This window comes from Pezoporus flaviventris, unplaced genomic scaffold, assembly GCF_033815535.1.
Source record: "Pezoporus flaviventris isolate CSIRO_AGI_PZ_B2104156 unplaced genomic scaffold, CSIRO_AGI_Pfla_v1 ptg000002l, whole genome shotgun sequence".
Taxonomy (NCBI): domain Eukaryota; kingdom Metazoa; phylum Chordata; class Aves; order Psittaciformes; family Psittacidae; genus Pezoporus; species Pezoporus flaviventris.
Genome location: NW_026892550.1, coordinates 20995647 through 21016278, shown reverse-complemented (window position 1 = coordinate 21016278; position 20632 = coordinate 20995647). Strand labels below are relative to the sequence as shown.

Here is a 20632-nt window from a genome sequence, read left to right as displayed (position 1 = left end):
GTTCTGTACTTGGCCAGCTCATCAATCCCCTGTGGTTGAGAAACCTCTGATTTAGGCAAAAGTTAACTGTTAAGAAAACACACCATCCTCTGGAGACACTAACCTTATACAGCACTCAAATGCCAAAGTATGAAGTTTGATAGGAAAAAAAAAATAAAAAAAATTCAAGGCCAATGGATGCTTTTAAACCTATTCATGATGAGGGCCATATTTTCACCTGTAGAAAGTGTCTGCCTAGAGCCATGTGCACATGTGTAAAAAGCCATACCAAGAACTTGGTTCAGCTCCTCTGCTGTTCTTTCTGTACAACACCTAGAATGGTTTAGAAAAAAAACAGCTCTTGTGGAAGTTGATGTCTGGAGGAGACGGAAGCATTCTGCACAGCACAACACTCAGCAGATTGCATAATACTGAGCAGCAGCATTAGAGCACTTCCTGCGCTTAGGGTCACAATCGCTGCTTTGCTTTGAGATTAGAGGCTTAGGTTGTATACTCCAAGGATAATAAACACATTAAAAAACATAACCCAGCAACAACAAAAGAACCCCTCCCCCAGGGGCAGTTTGTTATCTGAGATAGGAATAATAAGGGTACCATTCTGTTCCTGTTGGAATTAATGATTAAATTCCTCCACCCTGTGGATAAATTTGGGTCCTTTAGTATCAGGCACTAGAAGAAAAGTAAAATGAAACAATAATAACAAAAGTAGTATAAATCTCTGCCAAAAGTTTTGTGGGTTTTCTTTTAAAAATCCAGTTTCTTCCCTTCCTGGTAAGATGCAGCAGGGCAATACTTCACGATGTTTGTGTTTCTTCTCTTACACAGATAGAACATGCTAGATCTGAGAGACAGAAAGTGCTTAAAATTTGTAATTAAGAAGATAGTTACCATCTGAAACTCTCATTTCCTCCTCTCACATACACTTATGTTCCTTTAATGATAGAACTTCCTACTTCTTTTTAAGCAAAAGCTGACAATGGAAGTTTTTATCCTTTGTTGAGGCATGAAGTTTTAGAAAAGGGGAAACAAGAATATACTGTACTTGGGACAGACACACAGCTAAAAATAATCAGTGCAGATCCACTCAGATGTCCAAAAATACATTCCTTAATTTGCCCACAATATTAAGCAATTGTTGCCTTAATCTGAACCTATTTAGTAATGCCTTGCAAACATCTGCCCTTAAGATAATAGGCTAGCATCATTAACTATTTTCATTTCAGCTCCAACAAGGTTACATATTGTAAAAGTGTCCGTGGCTGGAAGCAGCTACTTAAATTGCAATTTGATTGTCATTTCCAGGTACTATTGAAACTGACACTTGTTCTCAGTGCTATGAAGACATCAGTGTATCACAGAGATTAACCAGAGGCTGTCAGAAGATATTTTTGTGTTAAAAATTCTTCCTTTACTTTCCATTTTACCAGGAAGCAACCTTTCCTGACCACATGACTAAGTTATGTGATCAGGTCTTATATGACTTTCTCCAGTGTTTGAAAAGAACAACACATTTTCTTCCTCAGAGGACCCGTGCACTGAGGCCTGCCTCTGTGAAGTCCATCAGGAACTGCAAAAAAAACCTGAAGGTTTTCTGAGGCTTATCCAGATTATTTCACTATGCTCAGACTTTTATTGCCTCTCAGTTCAACGGATATTTGCACTCAGACCTCTTTATGGTATGTTAGAAATCCTACTGCAGGTCTTGAAGATGTCATGGCTTTATCATGGCTGGTCCTATCTGCTCTCAACAGTCCACCTCTGTCCAATTTTAATAAGGTTCTTTTTCCTTCTTTCAAAATAATGTTTATTAATAACTTTCTTTACAAGTTTACTGTACGGAATGCACTTCAAAGGCTGTATAATTATTCCTTGCTTACATACTGTAAATTATATTGCTACTTTGCCAATTGCAAGGTTCACTGCTTCTCAGTATCTGCCTGTTACCTCAGTCTCTAACCACTCAAACCACCGTTTGAAATTCCTTACCAAAAAATACAAGACACAATTGGTGCAGCAGGCCATTAAATACTAAATGGCAATTGCATTTCAGGTTATGTTTAGGTTGTTTTGGAATCAGATTTTTTGTGATATGCACATATTGTGATATGAAACTCCAAATAACAAGCTGGAGAGACATGCATGTACCACTAATCCCATCAAGCATCTATGGCTTCATGAACTCAAAGACCCAATCAGTGGCTGACTCTTCAAGCTATTCAGCTCATCTTAACTAATACATGCAAGAGACATACTCTGAGTCAGTTCTTGCCTTGTCAATTCCAAATCTTTGACACTGCAAGACTTTTCATTATCTACAGAGCCAACATCCTAAGCACCAGATGTTGGAAACATCGAAAAAGACTCTCCATAGGAGTGCTGTGTTTGATCATCCTGTAACAGCTTATGAAAAAAAAATCCTGAGAAAACAGAACTTGGAAACTTCTTAAATACTACTTAACAGTCAAAAAAACCCACCCAAAACACGTTCAAGAGAAGTAGGACAAATCAAGTTGTAGCAAGAAGACTTCTTTCTGAGGACTATTTTGATTAGAATGATTTGCAAATAACTAATGCAAAATGGAAACTCACCATCTCATTAGTAACAAAGGACAGATACAAAAGGTAATTAGCATGTTCTGCTCTTAGCTCAAAAACGAAGTTATTTACATCTCCTCTGTAAACATGAAATCTAGTGTGAAATGTTAAAAAAAAAAAAAAGTATTACAGAAGAGTGCCAGACAGCGACAGAAGGAAACAGGCATGCAGTTGAACCTAGGACCAGTATGACTGCTGCCAGAACATCTTTGTTGGTCATTTTACTCCTAATCAAAAGCAGATTCCATTTCTTTCTGTAGCAGGAATTTCTACTTGCAAAATATAACACTTTAGAAATGTCAGGAAAATCTCCTAAAATCTCTCTGGGGTTCTGACATGTTGCATGAGAACAGTCAAGGACATGGAGCTAGTACAAGCTTCCCCAGAGCCCCTATTTTAATCATCTCTGTTCTCTCTGCAAGAGCACCTTCATCATCTTTTAGTATCTATAGCCCCAAAGCTTTTCTAACACCATGAAAATATATGATGCAATTAGAAGAAAAAAATCCCTTTATGCAAAAGAGTAACTAGTCTTCTACATAATGAAGTACTTCCTGATTTGCTTACTTTGAGGCATTGAATTCTTGCACCCTCAGGTTTGTTTAGATGAAAGGAACACTTTCTGGCAGCTGCATGAGCAAATGAGTACCCTAATTTAGGTTATGTAAAACTTAGTGGGTGTAAGCCACACATGTACCTTCCAAAAGCAATGCCTAGGTTGCATCCCAATGGTTAGCCTGGCTGCTGGTGCTCTTCTCCCTCCCATAGGCCTGTTCTAGTAAAGATCTGTTGAAGAAAAATTACTTCACATCACAGGGTGTGGCACTGTATAAATACTGTGCAATGATCTAAGATGCCTCAAGCAATCATGGCATTCATCCAGCTGGAGTAAAAATGTAGTCTTTTCCATTGAGGCACTCTTTTTGTGTCATCAACATAGCATGCAAATATGGTGCACTGTTTGAAGTGGAAAAGAATGTGATCACAGTATTTTGAAAGAGGTAGGATACTAGTAAGGGCCCTTTCACACAGCATGACCATTGCACTGGAGGTCCCTATAACAAGCTCTAAGAAGAGCTAGCTTGCTTGCTCAATGAAGCAGTGTCATGTAGCAACACCTAAACAAGCTCTGGCCAGCCCACCACTGGAATCAGAAGCAGTGTAGACATGTAACCTGAGCTGTGCTATGGGGCTGTGTGTTGGGGAGCAGCAAGGGCAGGCACTGCTCTGAAGGAGAAAATGAGCCATGAGCTGAGGGGAGCAACTTACTGACAAGGGGGCTGTCCCACAACACCCAAAAAAGGACAATCAAGGCAGGTCACCAGTCCAGGTCACCAGACAAGGCTGTGGTGGTGAGGCATGTCTAAAGTCAGGCCAGGAAGCCAAGTCTGTAGGTAAGGATCAACAAGGTACAACCAGACACAAGTGTGGTTGCAACATGTCTCAGGGACCAAGCACAAGAGCCTCAGCTTAAATGTAGCTCCTAAGAGGTGATGGCAGGGTTGAAGCACCTGGCTTCCTCCATCTTTTTGTTGAATGGCTGCAAGATCCGCAGGCATTGAGGCCAGAAGCTGCTGGAGGCCAGAAGTGCCTCAAGGGCAGGTGTCTTAATTAGTTAAGGTACATTATCTAATTAAGCAGCCAAACCTCCAGGAGAGAGGGGAATGCACTGTGGGCACTGACACTATCCCACCTGACTTGGCTAAGAAGTGATGGTGTGCTCTGCCATATTGATATATCAGGACGTTTTATTATGGTGGAATTGCAGCAGCTATCATGGTGGACTTCAAAGTCACCAAAAAATTGATTTAGCTCCTGCCCCACTGAATGACAGAGGAAGATCCCAAAAGAGAAAAAGCACTAGCTACACTGTCCTCTCTTCTGTGTAGGTTACCATCCTTTGTTCAGAGTCCTACTAGGTGCAGTTCCATGATTTTTGCCCTACGTAATGTCAACTCTTATCAAAGATTACTATGTTTGAAAAAAATCCCAAGAATACTGGTTGACTGGCAACTCTATACTACCATCCATGCTGCTCAGGATTGCTGGCAATTCACCTACTCTAGCATATGAAGCAAGAGCTGGAGAGTGTAAAAATGCCTGCAGAAGAGGTACCTGGTACAGCATGTTTTAGCAGAACTGAGAGTTGCTGTTGGGAGGGAGGCATAGCTATCGGGAAAGGACAAAGTTCCAGTGACTGCACTTCCCATTTTACATTGCTTCAGCAGAGCATTGTGTAACTAATGAGTACACATTACAGACCTTGTGGAACAATCTGTCAGACAACCAGCAAGAGTTTGACCATGATTCGGAAGATCTAGATTTCAGTGCAAGTAACCAGTGAAAAACCAAATATTTGGCGCAAGTCTTTGAACTTTGTGCCTCAGTTCTTACTCTGGATAAGGGAAGACCTATAATACATGCTTTTATTAATCTGCTTTGACCTTCTCACATGATGGGCAATGCCATCATTCTCAGATTTTGTATTAAGTAACGATCTCTGGGTAGACAACATGGCAAAATATAAAAGTACATCAAACAGCCAGAAGTACAGGGAATCACAAGTACCTACCATGAGCTATTGCTTGCACTGGTTGGAAAAACCAAACCAGAACCACACCACAGCAAGTCCTCCAGCTATTCAGTACTGTTCAGTTCTATGGTTTAGCGGAGCTACCTTTTCCTTGCTATGCATGCCAACTTTTCCACATTTCAGGCTAACCTCTCTCCAGACAACTGCATCAATGTCATTCACTAGCACATTCGGACTCCACACCTTGCTGCCTTTGTTGTGCACCTCTGGAAGCCTAGGCTGTGCATACAAGTGAACTCCTTCCTTCCTTCCTTTCTTCTTCACTGTTTTTTCTTTTCTTCAAAAACTAAGCATCACTCCTGAGGATTTTCATCTGTAAAAGTGAGATGGAGACGATGTTGATTATTTCAACTCGGATTTTCCAGGAGTGGTTCATTCGGGATTCCTGCTGACGACTAGTGTATGGATTAGTAGGGGTTTTTTTTAGAACATTCTCTGAATCTGAAATTGCTGTTCTATGGAAGACAGTATGTGATGAATGACAATTGCTGGTAGTCAGACAACAAGAGATCTAATTATACACATCCTTATGGATGGTTAGCTACGGAATGTAGTTCGAGAAGGATGCAAGTATCTGGTACTAGCTCTGGACTCTGTTACTTCCTTCCCATACTTCTGAAGGGAGAAGCCCACAGATATTCCAAAGTTGGGAATAGGGTAACCGTCATTACCTTCCTCCACTTTTTTTCCACTTTGGCCTCTTGAACTGGAGAGGCACAGGATTGCGAGAGACATCCTGAAGAAACGTACCATATATCTGCTTCAGTATAAGCAGCAGAAAGACTTAAATCAGCTATTTTGTTCGTGTTCAGACATGCCCAGTGGATGGCATGATCCCTCACTTTGCCAGGCATTTACATATTTAACAGAACTGTATTAATTGCATATGTACAAATAGAAAATGCATTTTTAGCTGCAGAAAATTCTACTCCCTGATACAATGAAACAGTTACACCTATGCAGTCACAAAAGCTAAATGTTGCTCATTATCTTTTTGCCACATTCTAAGAACAGTGACTTTAGTCCTCACCTAAATGCGCTGGCATTACTCAAATTCTGAATAAAAGGGTCTGGACTAGAAGTAGTCCTCCACTTACACTAGCAGAGAAGCAAAACATCACAAGGAATGCACTCCTGGAGTCATGTGGAACGTACTTCGCCTTGGTCAACATGCACAGATGCAGGTCCCAAGATCACAGCTGGATTCTTAGCATGTTTGGAAGAGTCTGAGGACTAAGAGTTTCCATTAATAACCACTGTAGATGGTACTGTACTTTTAGGGAAATTCTCATCTGACACCATTCTGAACTGTCACCCCACCAATTATGTTTTTTGTTTTTAAATGTCAAAAAATGTGCAGACATAGATGTAGGCATAGATTATTATTATATTTATTATTCTTGTTAAAAAGTCAGTGTATGAATTATGGCACTACGCTGTAAAAATGCAACACTACTGAGTGCTCTAAAAGTATAAGGTCCATTATGACAGGTTTTAAACATGAAGCATGAGCTTCAATATGATTTCCAAATAAAAAGCCAAACCTAAGGGGTAAATAGATTAATAATAACTGATTTATCTGGAATTTCCATACTAAGTGAATACAGAGTGGATTTGCAAGAACCAGACATATTTAAGACACAACAGAGTCAAACAAAGCTTCTAGAAATTGAAGAGTAAATGATCTTTTTTCTTTTTGACCTACATAGAGGTATTTGTCCTGCACTGTAGATGAATGTTACAGGTCTGCTATTAAACTACAACCACAGTGTGTCAGGTGGGTTTGCATGAGAAAAGGAAAAAGTAAACCAAAACCTTTTCTACACTGCCAGTCAGAGAAAACACTGTGTGCTTTGAAAATTTAAAAATAAAGACAGAAATACCCCCCCCCCCCATCTCCTGAATCAATCTCCACCATAACAAAACACTGATGCCTATTACCTCTGTGCCTGGGGACTGGACAAAACTATGACACTATTCCTGATTCTGAAGCAAACCCAAACAAATGGATATTCATGGATATTATTGCACTTGTAGCAGTGGTACTTTAACTGGCCTGAAAACTACTTTCATTGTATTAAGGAAAGTGAGAAATATTTGTTTCTACATGTGTAATCTTACTCGAAAGATGCATTGTAAAAAGAATGCCATACTCTTTATAAAACAGTTTAAGCACATCTGGCACAACATGAAGATCTTGAAATGCCTGAATAAAGGAAAAAAAAAACCATGACAGTGGGCATTAGTTTCCCAGGAAAAGGTTGTCCTACATCACATTGCAGATCAGAAATAAATAAGATGAAATTTGAAGAGTATGAATATAAATCCTTGGATGATGTCGCAAAAGTCACAGGCTTCACCAAACCAATGTCAGTGTATTTTTTTATGCATAATACAGTTACTATATACAGTATGTTTATCAGATAATTCCAACTAACAACATACTGAATTAATGGTTGATAAACAAAAAATATACTAAACCAATGTAAAAACAGATGGCAGCCCCCCAGTTATGCATAGTTACATATGATGAAGTCCAACTCTCTGAAGTCCAATGGATTGGCACCTTCAAGCATTAGGAAGCAGTTTTCTGAAGCACAAACAACATAATTAACAGAACCCAGTCAAGCTGTAGGGGGATTACACTGTCGAAAGTATCTCCAGTCCAATCACAAAACTGTAAATGTTATCGCTGCATAGCTGCAATGGGGCAGTCATTCATTCTAAGGCTTTACATTGCCATATTTCTTCAACAGGCCTTCTAAAGGATGTGCATTTAACAACGGTGGTGATCTACACACAAACAAAATCTGTGACAAACACAAAGCACTTAGGTTTAAAAGCACTTACGGAAAAATCCATAACATCTTTACAGCATATTGTGTATGACTGCACGTGCTATTAAGCTTTTCCTGCTTATTATTATGTGGTATCTTACTATATTTCTGCATATTAAGAGCGAGCCTTCTCCATGAGAAACCAGCTTCTCTGATACAGGAAGCCACCATGCCTATACCTTGCTTTGCTACAGAGTAAGGCATGTACAATGAAAATGATAATGTCAAATCCCCACGGATCATGACAGAAAGACCCAGTTCTTCCCTTTGTTTCTTGCTCAGCTTCTCTGCTCCATTACTACTGTGAATGTCAGTCAGCAACCATATGTCCTTGTCTAGTAAGCAGAGGCTTCCCATCTGCATCACCAATCTTTTTCTGCATCTCTTCCACTGTTTTCAACAAAGCTGCTCGCTCCTGCTCAAGCGTGAGAATGGACTGCTTCAGTTTGCCTTCATTGGTCAATAAAAGCTCTACTGTGGCTTCAAGGTTTTGGATCTTTCCATTGGCCACCTTTCAGAGTAAAAAGAAAGGAAGAGAGAGGAAGAAAGGGGAAATTTATTAATAACTGAAACCAACTTTAAAATATTTTTTGAGATACATTAACACATATAAAGTAATTTCCAAATGAAAAATTGCAAAGGTAAATGGAGGTATGAACGTTATTAGATCTGTGTACTTTAGACTACAATAAGAAACTACTGTTGGTTGTAACAAGAAACTTCCCTCTCTCAACTTGATTGCTTTGTTTAGCTCACAATCAGACTCAGAATACAATGCAAAGTAATGAAATCAGAATGTTACTAAGTCTGCAAATTATATACTAAAAACCTGCAGGCTAAGATAAGCTTCTGTATGGGTCTGTTAGGAGACCATCTCAGTCAACCATGTTTGTTGAATTGCACATGCTTTGCAAAGCAAAGACAACCCATCTTCGTGTCATCTCAACATTTAGTTCAGCTTTGGAGGTGAAGGGGAAAGAGTGGATTTAGAGCAATATGGAAACAGAAAACACATACTGAAAAATTCCAAAAATTCTCCTTCAAAAGGCTGCTCTTTGATGGCAAATCAAAGTATTAGATCATCCAATCTCATCATGTGAGATTTGTAGCTGAGCTACTTCGACAAAAGCAGAGATCTGTTTCAAAGTTTCAGCACTGAATAACATTTGGAGACAATATGGTGGTCCTGACTTTCAGGGAAGTATTTGCCCTTCTGATGAGCTCACTGCTCTTCATGTAATTGTGTTGGGTTTGCAAGTTCAGCCTTTGGGGAAAAAACATCGACAAACCATGGCGCCCATTGTTTGGTTATGCACTTTCCTCCCATCATCAATGGAGGACCTTTCACTATAGGAAATGAAGGCTGAATGAAGCCCCATATGCAAGACAAAGGGACTGTTCCAACACTAGGGTTAAGTTCCCTGCTATAATGTTGGGTGCTGACTTGGCAGCACACAGGTGGAGATGAGCTTTGTAAAAAACTGCTTAGGGCTGCAAAGTCTTTAGGGACAGAAGGGAGTAGAAGATCCCCTGGTGTAGCTATCTATAGGATATTCCATCTGGAATCTCATCCCAGAAATCCCTCTCCCCCATGCTACATTCAACAATTTCCTTGCCCAAAGAGACAGTGTGGTGAATCAACTTTTCACTAATTGTAAGCACATGTTCTATCTACCCCTCTCGACTTCTTCTGCATTTAAATTTTAAAAACAAAATTAAATAAAACTGCTAGTGGCTATGCTTTTGAAGTCAATAGACCAAACACCAATCTCTCCTGTGCCCTGGTGTAGGACAATCCCTTCTGTAAAGGTAGAAAAATCAGATAATTATGAAATATAAATTGTACCTGCAGTTCTTCCAGAAGATCAAAGTTTTGTTTGCGCAAGCTACTGTTTGCCTTTTCTAATTTATCCAGTCTCTGATTGTCATTCAAAGAAGAATCTATAAGCTCATCCTGAAGCACATGATATTCAACTTCATAAGCTTGCAACTGCTTGGCAATATCCATTTCAAACACCTGTTGTATACAAAAATAATATTAGATCAAAATCATTCAATGCTTTGAAATCCATGGATCTAGACTTAGATATCTAATCCCTGTGTACAAAAAAAAAGACTATTTTTGTCATTCACATGGCAATATTGAGGCAGTAGAGTGCAATACACTGGAATTAGATCTACTTAAAAACTTCACCAAAAATGTCATTTAATAACATCTGAGTGTGGCATAAACCTTCCTACACATACTCAGAATTAGATGTAATTTTAGAAAACTCTGCTCCACACCCATGTGCCACGTGGAGAAGTGTAAGGCTAAGTAGAATGAAAGCTTTAAAGGAGAAACAGTAAACACTGCTAGGTTTATTTATGATTTTACAGTATTCATAGAGACTGAAAATGAACTAATCTGTCCTTACACTAATACACGTAATGGACACATTATGTAATGTCAAAGTAGATTTCTATTATTTTTAAATAAGACTCACCAAAATGAGCGCTCAGTCTTACACATGAATATTAAGAAAACCTTTTATTATAAAAGGAGATGAATAAATTGAGTGATCCAAATAAAAACCACTGCTATTGTATTTTCTTTTTTCTAGGTTTTGGCAAACATCTGCCTTCAAATTATAAGAAAATATGTCTCTGCTGCCCCTGTGCTAGCTATCTCCTCTGAAAGCATTGAAGAAGGTGGTAAATTAAAAGGCCAAGTGTGCTAATCAAAGAACATAATGGAAACTAAAGTTGATTTTAAAACACATCTGGAAAATAGCCCCAAAATACAAGTTCAAGGGTTATTCATTATTTTTAAACCTCTTGTACTTTACTCGTTTTGGAAATAAGTCAAATACCAAATCCCATTTTAAATACCTCTTGAAGTAATAATAGTTATTATCTATTTTATCTGCTTTGTCTACAAAGCTTTCTTGGCTAAAGAAAATACCAGTTTATGAACTGTTTCTGACACCTGTTACATGTGCTATAAAAAATTACCTCATAGTTTTATCCCAGCAGAAACACACATACTGAGCATCTAAGTACAGAAGGCTATAACACAATTTTGAGTTTGGTTAAACATATGGATCTTTTGTTTTCTGTAGGTCTGCGCATCTCTGGAGAACAGACACTGCTGACATTTCAGTAAAGCAAACAGTGCAATTCAGCAGGGTAGAATGCCAGTTCTTTTTGTCTGACCTCTGCCACTTCTAGCCCCTGTGCTCTTGAGAAGTGAGGGAAATCCCTGCTGTCATACCCAAAGTATCACATCTGAAGCGGGGGAAACATGATGCAAATCAAAAGCTTGACATGAAAACTAGCTAACTGAAGGCATGTTAGGGCATGTAAACCAGAGGCCACCCTGCAGAAGGCATGAGGAGAATGGGGATTAGCCCAGGAGCTGTGTAACGACTGCAGGGCTGGTCAGACAATGGGCTTTCTTCTGATCAGAGGAGGAACTGCTCTCCCTTCAACTCACTGCCCACTTAAATTTACAGAGCTGCCTAAACAGAGTATCCTTCTGCTCAAAGCCAATGGTTTTCTGCATATCGCCTGCCTAAGTACTGCAAGTCTCTGCAGAGTTGTACACTCCACACTTTCAGCCTAGCAGACAACACACAATGCACTTCGCTCCCTAAATATCACTTGCTTTCCTTCCCCTTGCACAGGCTTCCTAGCTCTTCACTCCTTCCTCTGACAATGAGCACTAGAAGCAATTTTCCTGATCCTAATTCATGTCTAATTAATGTCCTCCAGAAGCTTTGCTGCCAGGGATCAGAAAGGAACCCCTCGCAAGCTGCCTGCTTTCTTTATCAAGCCACAGGCTTTGCACATCTCCTGCTGCCCGTGGTGAGTCGCAGGCATTTGTAGTTCTGCACAGTACCCCCTGCCCCTCCATGTTTTAGACCACAAAAGGCCTTCAGAAAAACAAACCCCATCATCTCTTTGTCTGCTGCAAATTAGATGTCAAGTGTAACAGTTAAGGTTTCTAAAAAGGCAAACCTTAATTGCAATAATCTGTGATTTTCTCAAATTCCACAGTTATCTCCTGGATTCTTCTGACAGGTTAGCAATACTGCATCATCTTCCTTGTCTGCCATTTAAAAATAGTATATCAAGGATTCCCAGTCTTTGCTGTCTAGACTCACTGGTGACTGCAAGAGACTGCAGTACCCCATGTACTCCTGGCAGGATTAGAAAGGCACTGTTGTAACATACTGAGCCAACACCATAAAAGCCAGTATAGACAAAGTCAGTGTAGGGAGGGACTCCCAATTTCATCAAGTAAGGTCAACATCTGTGAAGCTCTTGTAAGTAAGCTTTTGCTTCTGAAATGAGACTTGGAGAGCAAGACTGGAGACAGGAAAACTCAGAAGGCTTTTAGCCCACTGTTTTGTGGAATGCACAGTGTATGGGCTGTAATACTCCTGCCAATAACAGAGTCGCACACTTAAAAATACCTCATTTTCATTAAAAGCTTCATAAAGTGACCATAACCAACATGCAGATGTATGAATACAGAAGTATTACACGAGCCATATGCTTCCAAAAGTTTTCAGTCTTCAGAACTACAATAATAGGATTCTCAGCTCGAAGTAACACAAGACGCTTGCAGTTTTTCTGTCAAGAACTTGTGAAAAAGAGCATTCCTTTGCATACTTCTTATATGTTCATATCTTTTCATACCTGACTAATGGTCTTTTCCATCTGTACCAAACCCAAGTTGGGGAGAGTGCTTTTAATAAAATCAACAATAGTTTCTAGGTTCTCATGCTGCAGAATCAATGGCTTGTGGCTTCCCAAAAGGCTTAAAGCCACTTTAAATATAGCCTCTGATCCTTGAAGAAAGAGCATATCTGTAAAAACAAAGAAAAAAGAGAGTACATAAAGCAAACACATGTTTTGACAAGAATATTAAACTAGTAAAATGTCCAAAGACAACAACTTCTCATAGGACTGACCTGGAGGCTAAAATACTGTGCCAGACACGTGCTTTAATTACTGTGGCTATGGCGTTAGAAGTTTTGCAGGGTCAAGATTATTACCAGGAATAGCAAATTTCAATTTGTTTAGCAAGTTTTTTCCAAAAAATCCAATTCAAATTTAAGCTAAGTACACAATAAACCAGGTTTGCCAGTGTCACCATTTTTTGTGCATGTAATTTCTTTAGAGATGTTCACAGGAATCTGAATTTGAATAGATTCAGATCCCAATGCCATTTAAAAACCCTAATAAAACAGGCAAAAAATACACCTGAAGACACAACCAAAGATCTGAAATTCTGTTTTCTGGTGGAGAAAACTACAAAATCTCAGTGTTGTGGTTTAATCCGAGCCCAAACCAGGACAGTTAATACAACACTGAGCAGATAAGGCTAAATGCACACCTTCCAGCAGCCTCAGGTTTCATGTGCATGTGCTTATTTTTAGTATGTGTCTCAACCGCTTACATTAATATTCTAAAAATTACATTAAGAAGTATCCTGAAATCTTAGTAATACAGCTTAAGTGTCAATATTGCCTGTGGCCCTGGAATGACAGCACCTGACATATGTACAAGCACGCTGAAACTACAGTATATAGTGACCTTTCAATGCAACATCCTTTCTTTTCTTTTCCTTTACAAGTGGCCTGTGTCTTCATAGAGGAAAGAAACAGAAGACTGTAATGAAAGCATCAGACAAGAAACCCATCTTCACAAACCCATCTGTCCAGAGGACAGACAGCATTGCCCTGCATTTACTTTCCTGCTATTATAACTCAGAATCTGCTCAGGTTTTTTTTTTTCTGATGGACTCACTGCAGGCAAAAGCATCTAACATACAAAACAATACTAATGGAGGTGGAAAAAGGAAGAGAAGATACTATGGGTTTATTCTGTATTTCCTAAATAGATTTTTATTTTTAAAGGGCTTCTCTCTTGCTCTTTCCCTTCTTTGTATTTAAAGCTGTGAATGAAATCACAGCTACTTATGAAGTAAAACAAAGACACCAAATAAACAGTTTGTCTTCATGATAAAAAAAAAAGAAAGAATAATGAAGACTGAAAAAAGAGAAACAAACCCTGCCACACAGTAAGAAAAACAACTGCTAGCAAAACTACAGGTGTATCTGATGTAGTAAAGAACATCTGAAAACACTGGCTAACTGCCTTCTTACTGGAAAAAGAGTAAAATCAACTCTCTTTTCAAGTTTGTATCAGAATGAAATTTCCCCTTGTGCTCTTTTGGTTGTAATGTTGAAGCCATAACTCATTTCACTTCTCTCTCTTTCTCTCTGAGAAAGAAAAGCAAAAGTAATAGCTAACCATAAATCTTGCACTTTGCCACCATTTGTCCTAAAAGTGGTGTAAAATTTTTCAATTCTGATTCAATGACAAGTCCAAAGTCAAGAATGATTGAAAAGTGGTAACAGAGCCTCAATTCTCTACTGAAACTGAAAGCTATGGGAAAAAGCTTTATAGAGAAAGCTTTATATTATGACAGGAAATGCTGAAGAACATCTAAGAAACACAAAGTGAAAAAAACAGAGCTGAAAATAACACATTTTTTATTCAGCACCTCACCCAGAAAGTCACATAGGTCACCTTGAGTTGATCTACAAGTTGTTAATGAGCTGAGCTGGTAATACAGAGCTGAAATATCTCTCTCATTTAAAATAGCAAAGACTTAACAAAGACCTATTTGTTATCCACTCCCCACACTTCCCGTTAAGCGGGCTGCCAGCCAACAGCAGTACAGTGAAGGTACCCAAATCAATGTCAGCATGACTAGCAGCCTCCGGCATTAAAAAAAAAAAAGTTTTATCTACAATCTTGAAATAACATAAACACTATTCCACCAAGGCTCCTCCATTAATAAGTAAATCTGATTAATAAAGAACACACCTTTGCTAATGCTGCGCTCTCATTAGATACCACTTAGGAGAAGTCTTGAAAGCTTGGATAGATGATTAAAAATTTAAAAGAAGTTTTACTATTGGACTCATTAAACAGTCTTTGGGTCAACCTCCTTCTGGCCCATTTCTTTCATATATTGCTTTGTAAGATGTTTGCAGAAACTATACTCTATGGAAATCTAAAGGAAGTGGTCTATAACAATTATCTTATTAAACAGCAGTGGGGCTTCCAATATGAAGGGTTTAGAGATCCATGTTAGAAAATGGCAGAACAATTTTACAGCCTTAGTAAACTACAGATGAGTTACTTCAACATTAAAAGGCAACATTCTTTCATCCCAAGGGTTCTAATATGTGAGCAACAAAAACGTATGTATGTTCTGCAAAAGTGTGTGAACACATGGGTCATAACTGGTTGGATCGTAACTTGCCATGCTGCTAACGACAGCTGCTATCAAACTGACAGCTCTAGCCTTTTTCAGGTTTGTATTTGTGTTTCAGTCTTCATCATAGGTGAAGAGGAGATTTTGCTTTCTAATGTAAAAAAAGTCCAATGTTCTTGCCTTACATTGTTCCAGTAAACACTGTTTTAAGGAAATTACTAAACACTTTGACACATTAAAAACTGCAGGTGTTGGTTGCGATGGACTGTCTCAAAAAATAAAAAAATAAAAAAAATCAGGTATTTTTAAGAGATTACAGTTTCAGTCACACATGCTTTTCTGTTTCTGACCTAAAATCAGTCCTGTGAAGATCATGTGTCTATCCTTTCTATTCCAGTGTAAAATCTTTGCTTTCTAAAGCCTTACAATCCTCCACTGACAGATAAAATACTAATCCATGTATTAAGGCAGAAATCCAAATATACTGGAGACACAAGGCACTTTAATACCTCCACTGCAGTCAACTGTCCAAGTCAAAGACTATTCTTATCATGTACAATACTATGAATAAGAAGAATTGAAAGATGAACTGATTATAAACTCAGTATATGACACCTGCATACAGCACTTGATTTAATTCCTAACAATTATTACTGTCAACGAGATATTGATGTCCTTTGAACTGTTCCAGGAAAAAAAAAAAAGTGCTGTTTCCCCTGGAGTTAAGATGCTAATCACAGACACATAGATCTGCTTAGCTATACACCATCCTTTTCACTGTGATCTCTTACAGTACTACTTTTGGCATATCCTTTACCCGAAAGACGAAAAGATTCTTGTTGGTGGTTCGTGGAATCTATAATTCATTATTTGTTATTGTGGTAGACAAGACTATATTTAGGATCTTTTCAAATACCAAACAATCTATAAATCTAAATCCATAACATAGCATCAAGGTAAATTCTTAATTGTAATCTAATTAACACAAAACAAAACAAAACAAAAAAAAAAAGAGAACTTTACTTTTGTAGATTTAAAAAATAAGTAACAGAAGTGACTTTAGGGCCTAAATTTGTTAGGATCCTACATATTAGAGCCTAAGCTTATGCTTTCAAACATTTTTGGAAGTGAGATTATCAGTCAGGCTAAAATTGTAAGGATAAGAAACACTAGTTTAAAAGACTATGTTTCTGTAGCGTAAATCCGTGATTAAACTGCAAGGGCCACCTCTGTGTGTGTTTAAAAACATAACCCTCAATATAATTTTCCACTGACACTGTTAGAGACAAAGATAATGAAGTAGATTAATATAGTTCTCAGATGATACCTTTGTTACATCTCTTTTCAGCTTAAAACTAATTGTGCTGTTGAAGTGCCACTGTTGTAACACCATGCCTTCATGGCATCAAAGTTCACATCCCCTGTGCAAGTGGTTACAGGGTGGGAAAAGGTAACAGTGAGGATGGAAAGACAGAACAGGACTGACATATGCTTTCTTCCTTTCTTTTTCCATTTTACTATAAAAACTACATGTTCCAAAAGATGACCTCTGTTGCTCTTCTATTCATCAATAGTAAGTAAAATAATTCTCCTGGATTTCTGAATCAGGTTGGGTAATAATGCTGTTCCAAATAACAGGATTCCAAATATAAAAGGGGTTTATGAAGATTTACCAAACACTCTGGCTACAAATCCAAGGGGAAACTGGGAGGCAAACATGGTGAGAAACCAGGGAGCAGCATAGAGGCTGGGGCCAATCTCATGTTCCTCTAGGTGGTTATAGAGATCTCGATGGTAGTCATGAAGAAGTCGAGACAGTTGATACATCTGGATCTGCAGGGAATAAGAACAAAGAGAATAAAGATAAATACATTTTAACACTCGGGGTAGCAACATCTGTGTTTCACACTTACTAGAAGCAGTGAAAGGTATCTGTCAATTAGTGTTTGGATGGATTGAAGAAAAGAAATAGAAGCCATTTAAAAGACCCAGGATGGGTCACCTGTGACCCTAGGACATGCTCATTTGAACCTCATACAGCACGTAAAAGAATTCTTCCTATTTATGATTTTCACAGTTTGCCTAGTAGTCTTTTTATTGAAACTAATGCATTTAACATGATGTATTCTGTTCACAGATTATCCTTCTTCATTTCTGAGAGCTGAATTTAAGTTCAAGTCCAGATTTTGACAATCCTATCTGTACTGCATTACTATGGTTTAACATTAGCATCCTTTCATTAGAAAAATTTAAATCATACCTGTAAAATTGTCATGTCAGGACGATATTGTTTTCTCAGGCCCACATCAAACATGAGAAACTTCAGCATTTTAAAAGCATCTTCTTCACTCATATGAAGTAACAGGACTCCTGCTACAAAACTAAGGCCCTGGCAATATCCTACTTCCTGGTCCAGAAGTGAATAGGCCTTCAAAATATTGTAGAGTGACAGCTGCCCAGCTCCCAGCTGTGCTGAGAAGTACGGATGTGTTGGAAATGTGCGTCCTGTGAAAACAACCAAAGGTGGTGACTTAAATTAAAAAATAAAAATAATAGTAATAAACCCACCCACCCTCACCACCACCACCAAAAAAAACCAAACAACCAACCCTTAACAAAAAACATCAAAAAACCCTTGCCATGTTATCAAATTAAACAGTCTTTCAAAAAGGTAGATCCTCTTGAAAGGTCAATTCTGAAATCATCCCCAGGAAGACTGTAAAAAAGTTAACAATACAAAACAATTGACTCTTATGCTCTACTACTGTTTTGTTAAAGTAGCTGCAAAATTAACTTAAAAATTGCTGCCAGGGGTGGGGACAGTATTTTGTCTGGAACAGCTGAGTAACTGGTTCTTAAGACTGGCCCTTGATCAATTTGTTAAAGGGCTTATAGGGTTGCTTACAATAGCGAGAGACTCTAGTCTTCAGTGGCTTGATGAGTCACCCAGTCCTCTTGATTAAAGTGTTACCTTTTAAACAACTTAGGATCCAGGTACAGACTTAGAAGACCTGAGCTCTCTAGGCTGGGGCCTCTTCCCTTTCTTTTTTCCCTAGTAAATGTGTCTCTTGCCCCCACACTCCTTGCCTGTGTCCCTCCTAGTCTTATGGGTCCTTCCTTCTTTCCTACAGCATGAAGCTCAGAGTCTTCCATGAGCTCATCCAGTTCACTAACCTGGAAGAAAAATCCCCTTTTACATGGGGTTAGCTGCCAGTACATGCTATTAGCCACTCAGCTGGAAAGCAGCTTTTCAGAAAATTAACTTGGTGGTCACCAAGTTGAATGTGAGCCCTTGCAGCAAAGAAGGCTAATGGTATCCTGGGCTGCATTAGGAGGAGCACTACCAGCAGCTCGAGGGAGGTGATCATTCCTCTCTACTCAGCACTGTGAAGCTACACCTGGAGTGCTGTATCCATTTCTGGGCTCCCTAGTGCAAGACAGATATGGACATACTGGAGAAAATCCAGCAAAGAGTTACTAAGATGATGAAGCAACCGGAGCATCTCTCCTATGAAGAAAGGCTGAGACACCTGGGACTGTTCAACCTGGAAAATAAAAGGCTCAGCGGGATCTTTCAATGGGCACAAATAATCAACATGGGGGAATGAAGACGAGGGAGCCAGGCTCTTCTCAGTAGTGCCTGCTGACAGGACAAGAGGCACTGGGCACAAAGCAAAATACAGGAAATTCACCTAACATAAGAAAAAAATCTCCACCTATGGACATATTCAAAACCTGAGAGACCATGGCCCTGGGCAACCTGTTTTAGATGACCTCACTTTGAGCAGGAACTAGATGATACCAAGTGCTCCCTTCCAGCCTCAACCACCCTGTGATTCTGTGAACGGAGACATTAAAGGCTTAACTTTTACAGATTTTTTTTTTCCCAAAAAATTTTTCAAAAGGCAGCATTTGAAATTTTAGGAAAAAAATCTCCCCCTTCAGATTTCCCCTCTGAAATACCTCAGTGGAGAAGAAATTTGACTACTTCTTTTGTTCTAGTATTAAGGGAAGCTTGGTTTTCAGTTGCACACTTGTTAAATATCACCCCACCCTTTACCTCCAGGAATGCTGTTGTGCTGCTAGATAATATCAGAGCTCCTGCTTCAGGAAGACAAAGCCTGGGGCAGAGTCCTTCTGCCATTTGGTAGCTACTCTAACCTGTCACATGGGACACTGGCATTCAGTTCCTAAGCAGGTCTCCCCTGGCCAGGCTGTCACAAGAGTTGAATGTTACAGAAGTATTTCTATCTTCCAAATGAGAAGGAGCTTGTGTTCCTTTGCAAAGGAAGCCTCTGCCTGAATGACAAGTTATTACAGCAGGGTCTGATGGCAGACCCGTAACTGCATCACTCACAGCAAGGCTCCCTTCATGTAAGTCATGAAGAAAAGTTACAAACCGAGCAAGAATAAAAATGCAAAGAAGTTCTAAAAGACAGCAAATCAAGGAGAAGCAGAACTGCTAAACTCAGAAGCTGTTTTGTTTCTGAGTGCCCTGGTGACGACTTAAGAATTTTAGCTTTCACTTAGGAGTAAACAACTCTAAGGACTCTAAATGAATTGTGATACACCAAGAGCGCCAGAATGAGAGAGTAACTGCTTTATTTTTGAAATGTAATAAAACCCACCATAATTTTCTATGTTCTGCACTCAGTGGTGCGTTTCATACACCAACAGCATCTGGAAGTCAGTTTACCTTACTGAGAAATTAAATAATTCATTGAATATGACTTTGGTTTTCAAGACCTGAAATTCCCAGTGACTGCCGCAGTTGTGCAGGTGGGGCCACTAAGGAAATACACAAAAAAGTCTTCAGGGAATTGTGGCTTTGCTGTTGTCCACATAATGAAATAGCACTGTGACATGTAAACTGGGCCAGGAAAGTGGCTTTTGTACCTTACTTTGCATCCAGATGCACACCGCTGTCCTCATTCCCAGGAAGCACTATTTACAACTGAAGATGCATTGATTCAACTAAGTGAAAGAAAGGTATTACAGCTTTGGTTCATACTGCATTAGCTAGATCTCTTTAGCTGAATTTGGGAAAGCTTTTTTAAATATTATAACCACATGTTGCTAGAACATAGGATTTTCTTTCAAGGCAGAAGTGCATGCTTTCAGAATGATTCTTAAAGATTTAAGAGAAAGCACTTCTGATAGCCTGAAAGAACACAAGTCAGAACATGCAAATTCCTTCTAGCTGCCTATCCAGTTATGCTGTCTGTCACTGTTCAGCACTACTCTATTTCAATGTGAACCATTAGGAAACTAGGAAGTCTTCAGCTTCCTGGTTTCATCTTACTAAAATAATAGGGCCCAATCCTTCCCTGA

General features: G+C 39.0%; 2 protein-coding genes across 9 annotated transcripts in view; both read right to left on the bottom strand.

The window, feature by feature from the left end:
- CUNH4orf19 (chromosome unknown C4orf19 homolog) overlaps window positions 1–20632 on the bottom strand; it is a 266923-nt gene that overhangs the window by 31000 nt on the left and 215291 nt on the right. The window lies entirely within an intron of this gene.
- TBC1D1 (TBC1 domain family member 1) overlaps window positions 6552–20632 on the bottom strand; it is a 92395-nt gene continuing 78314 nt past the window's right edge. For 7 of the 8 annotated variants that reach the window (XM_061470760.1, XM_061470780.1, XM_061470791.1 and 4 more), the window contains 5 exons: window positions 17562–17806; window positions 16975–17134; window positions 12709–12878; window positions 9872–10042; window positions 6552–8536 (listed from right to left, as the gene is read on the bottom strand). In XM_061470760.1, the coding sequence (XP_061326744.1) occupies window positions 8336–8536; window positions 9872–10042; window positions 12709–12878; window positions 16975–17134; window positions 17562–17806 (947 nt within the window). In that variant the 3' untranslated portion in view covers window positions 6552–8335. The remainder of the gene's footprint in view (window positions 8537–9871; window positions 10043–12708; window positions 12879–16974; window positions 17135–17561; window positions 17807–20632) is intronic. The other variant, XM_061470799.1, reaches the window with a different exon arrangement.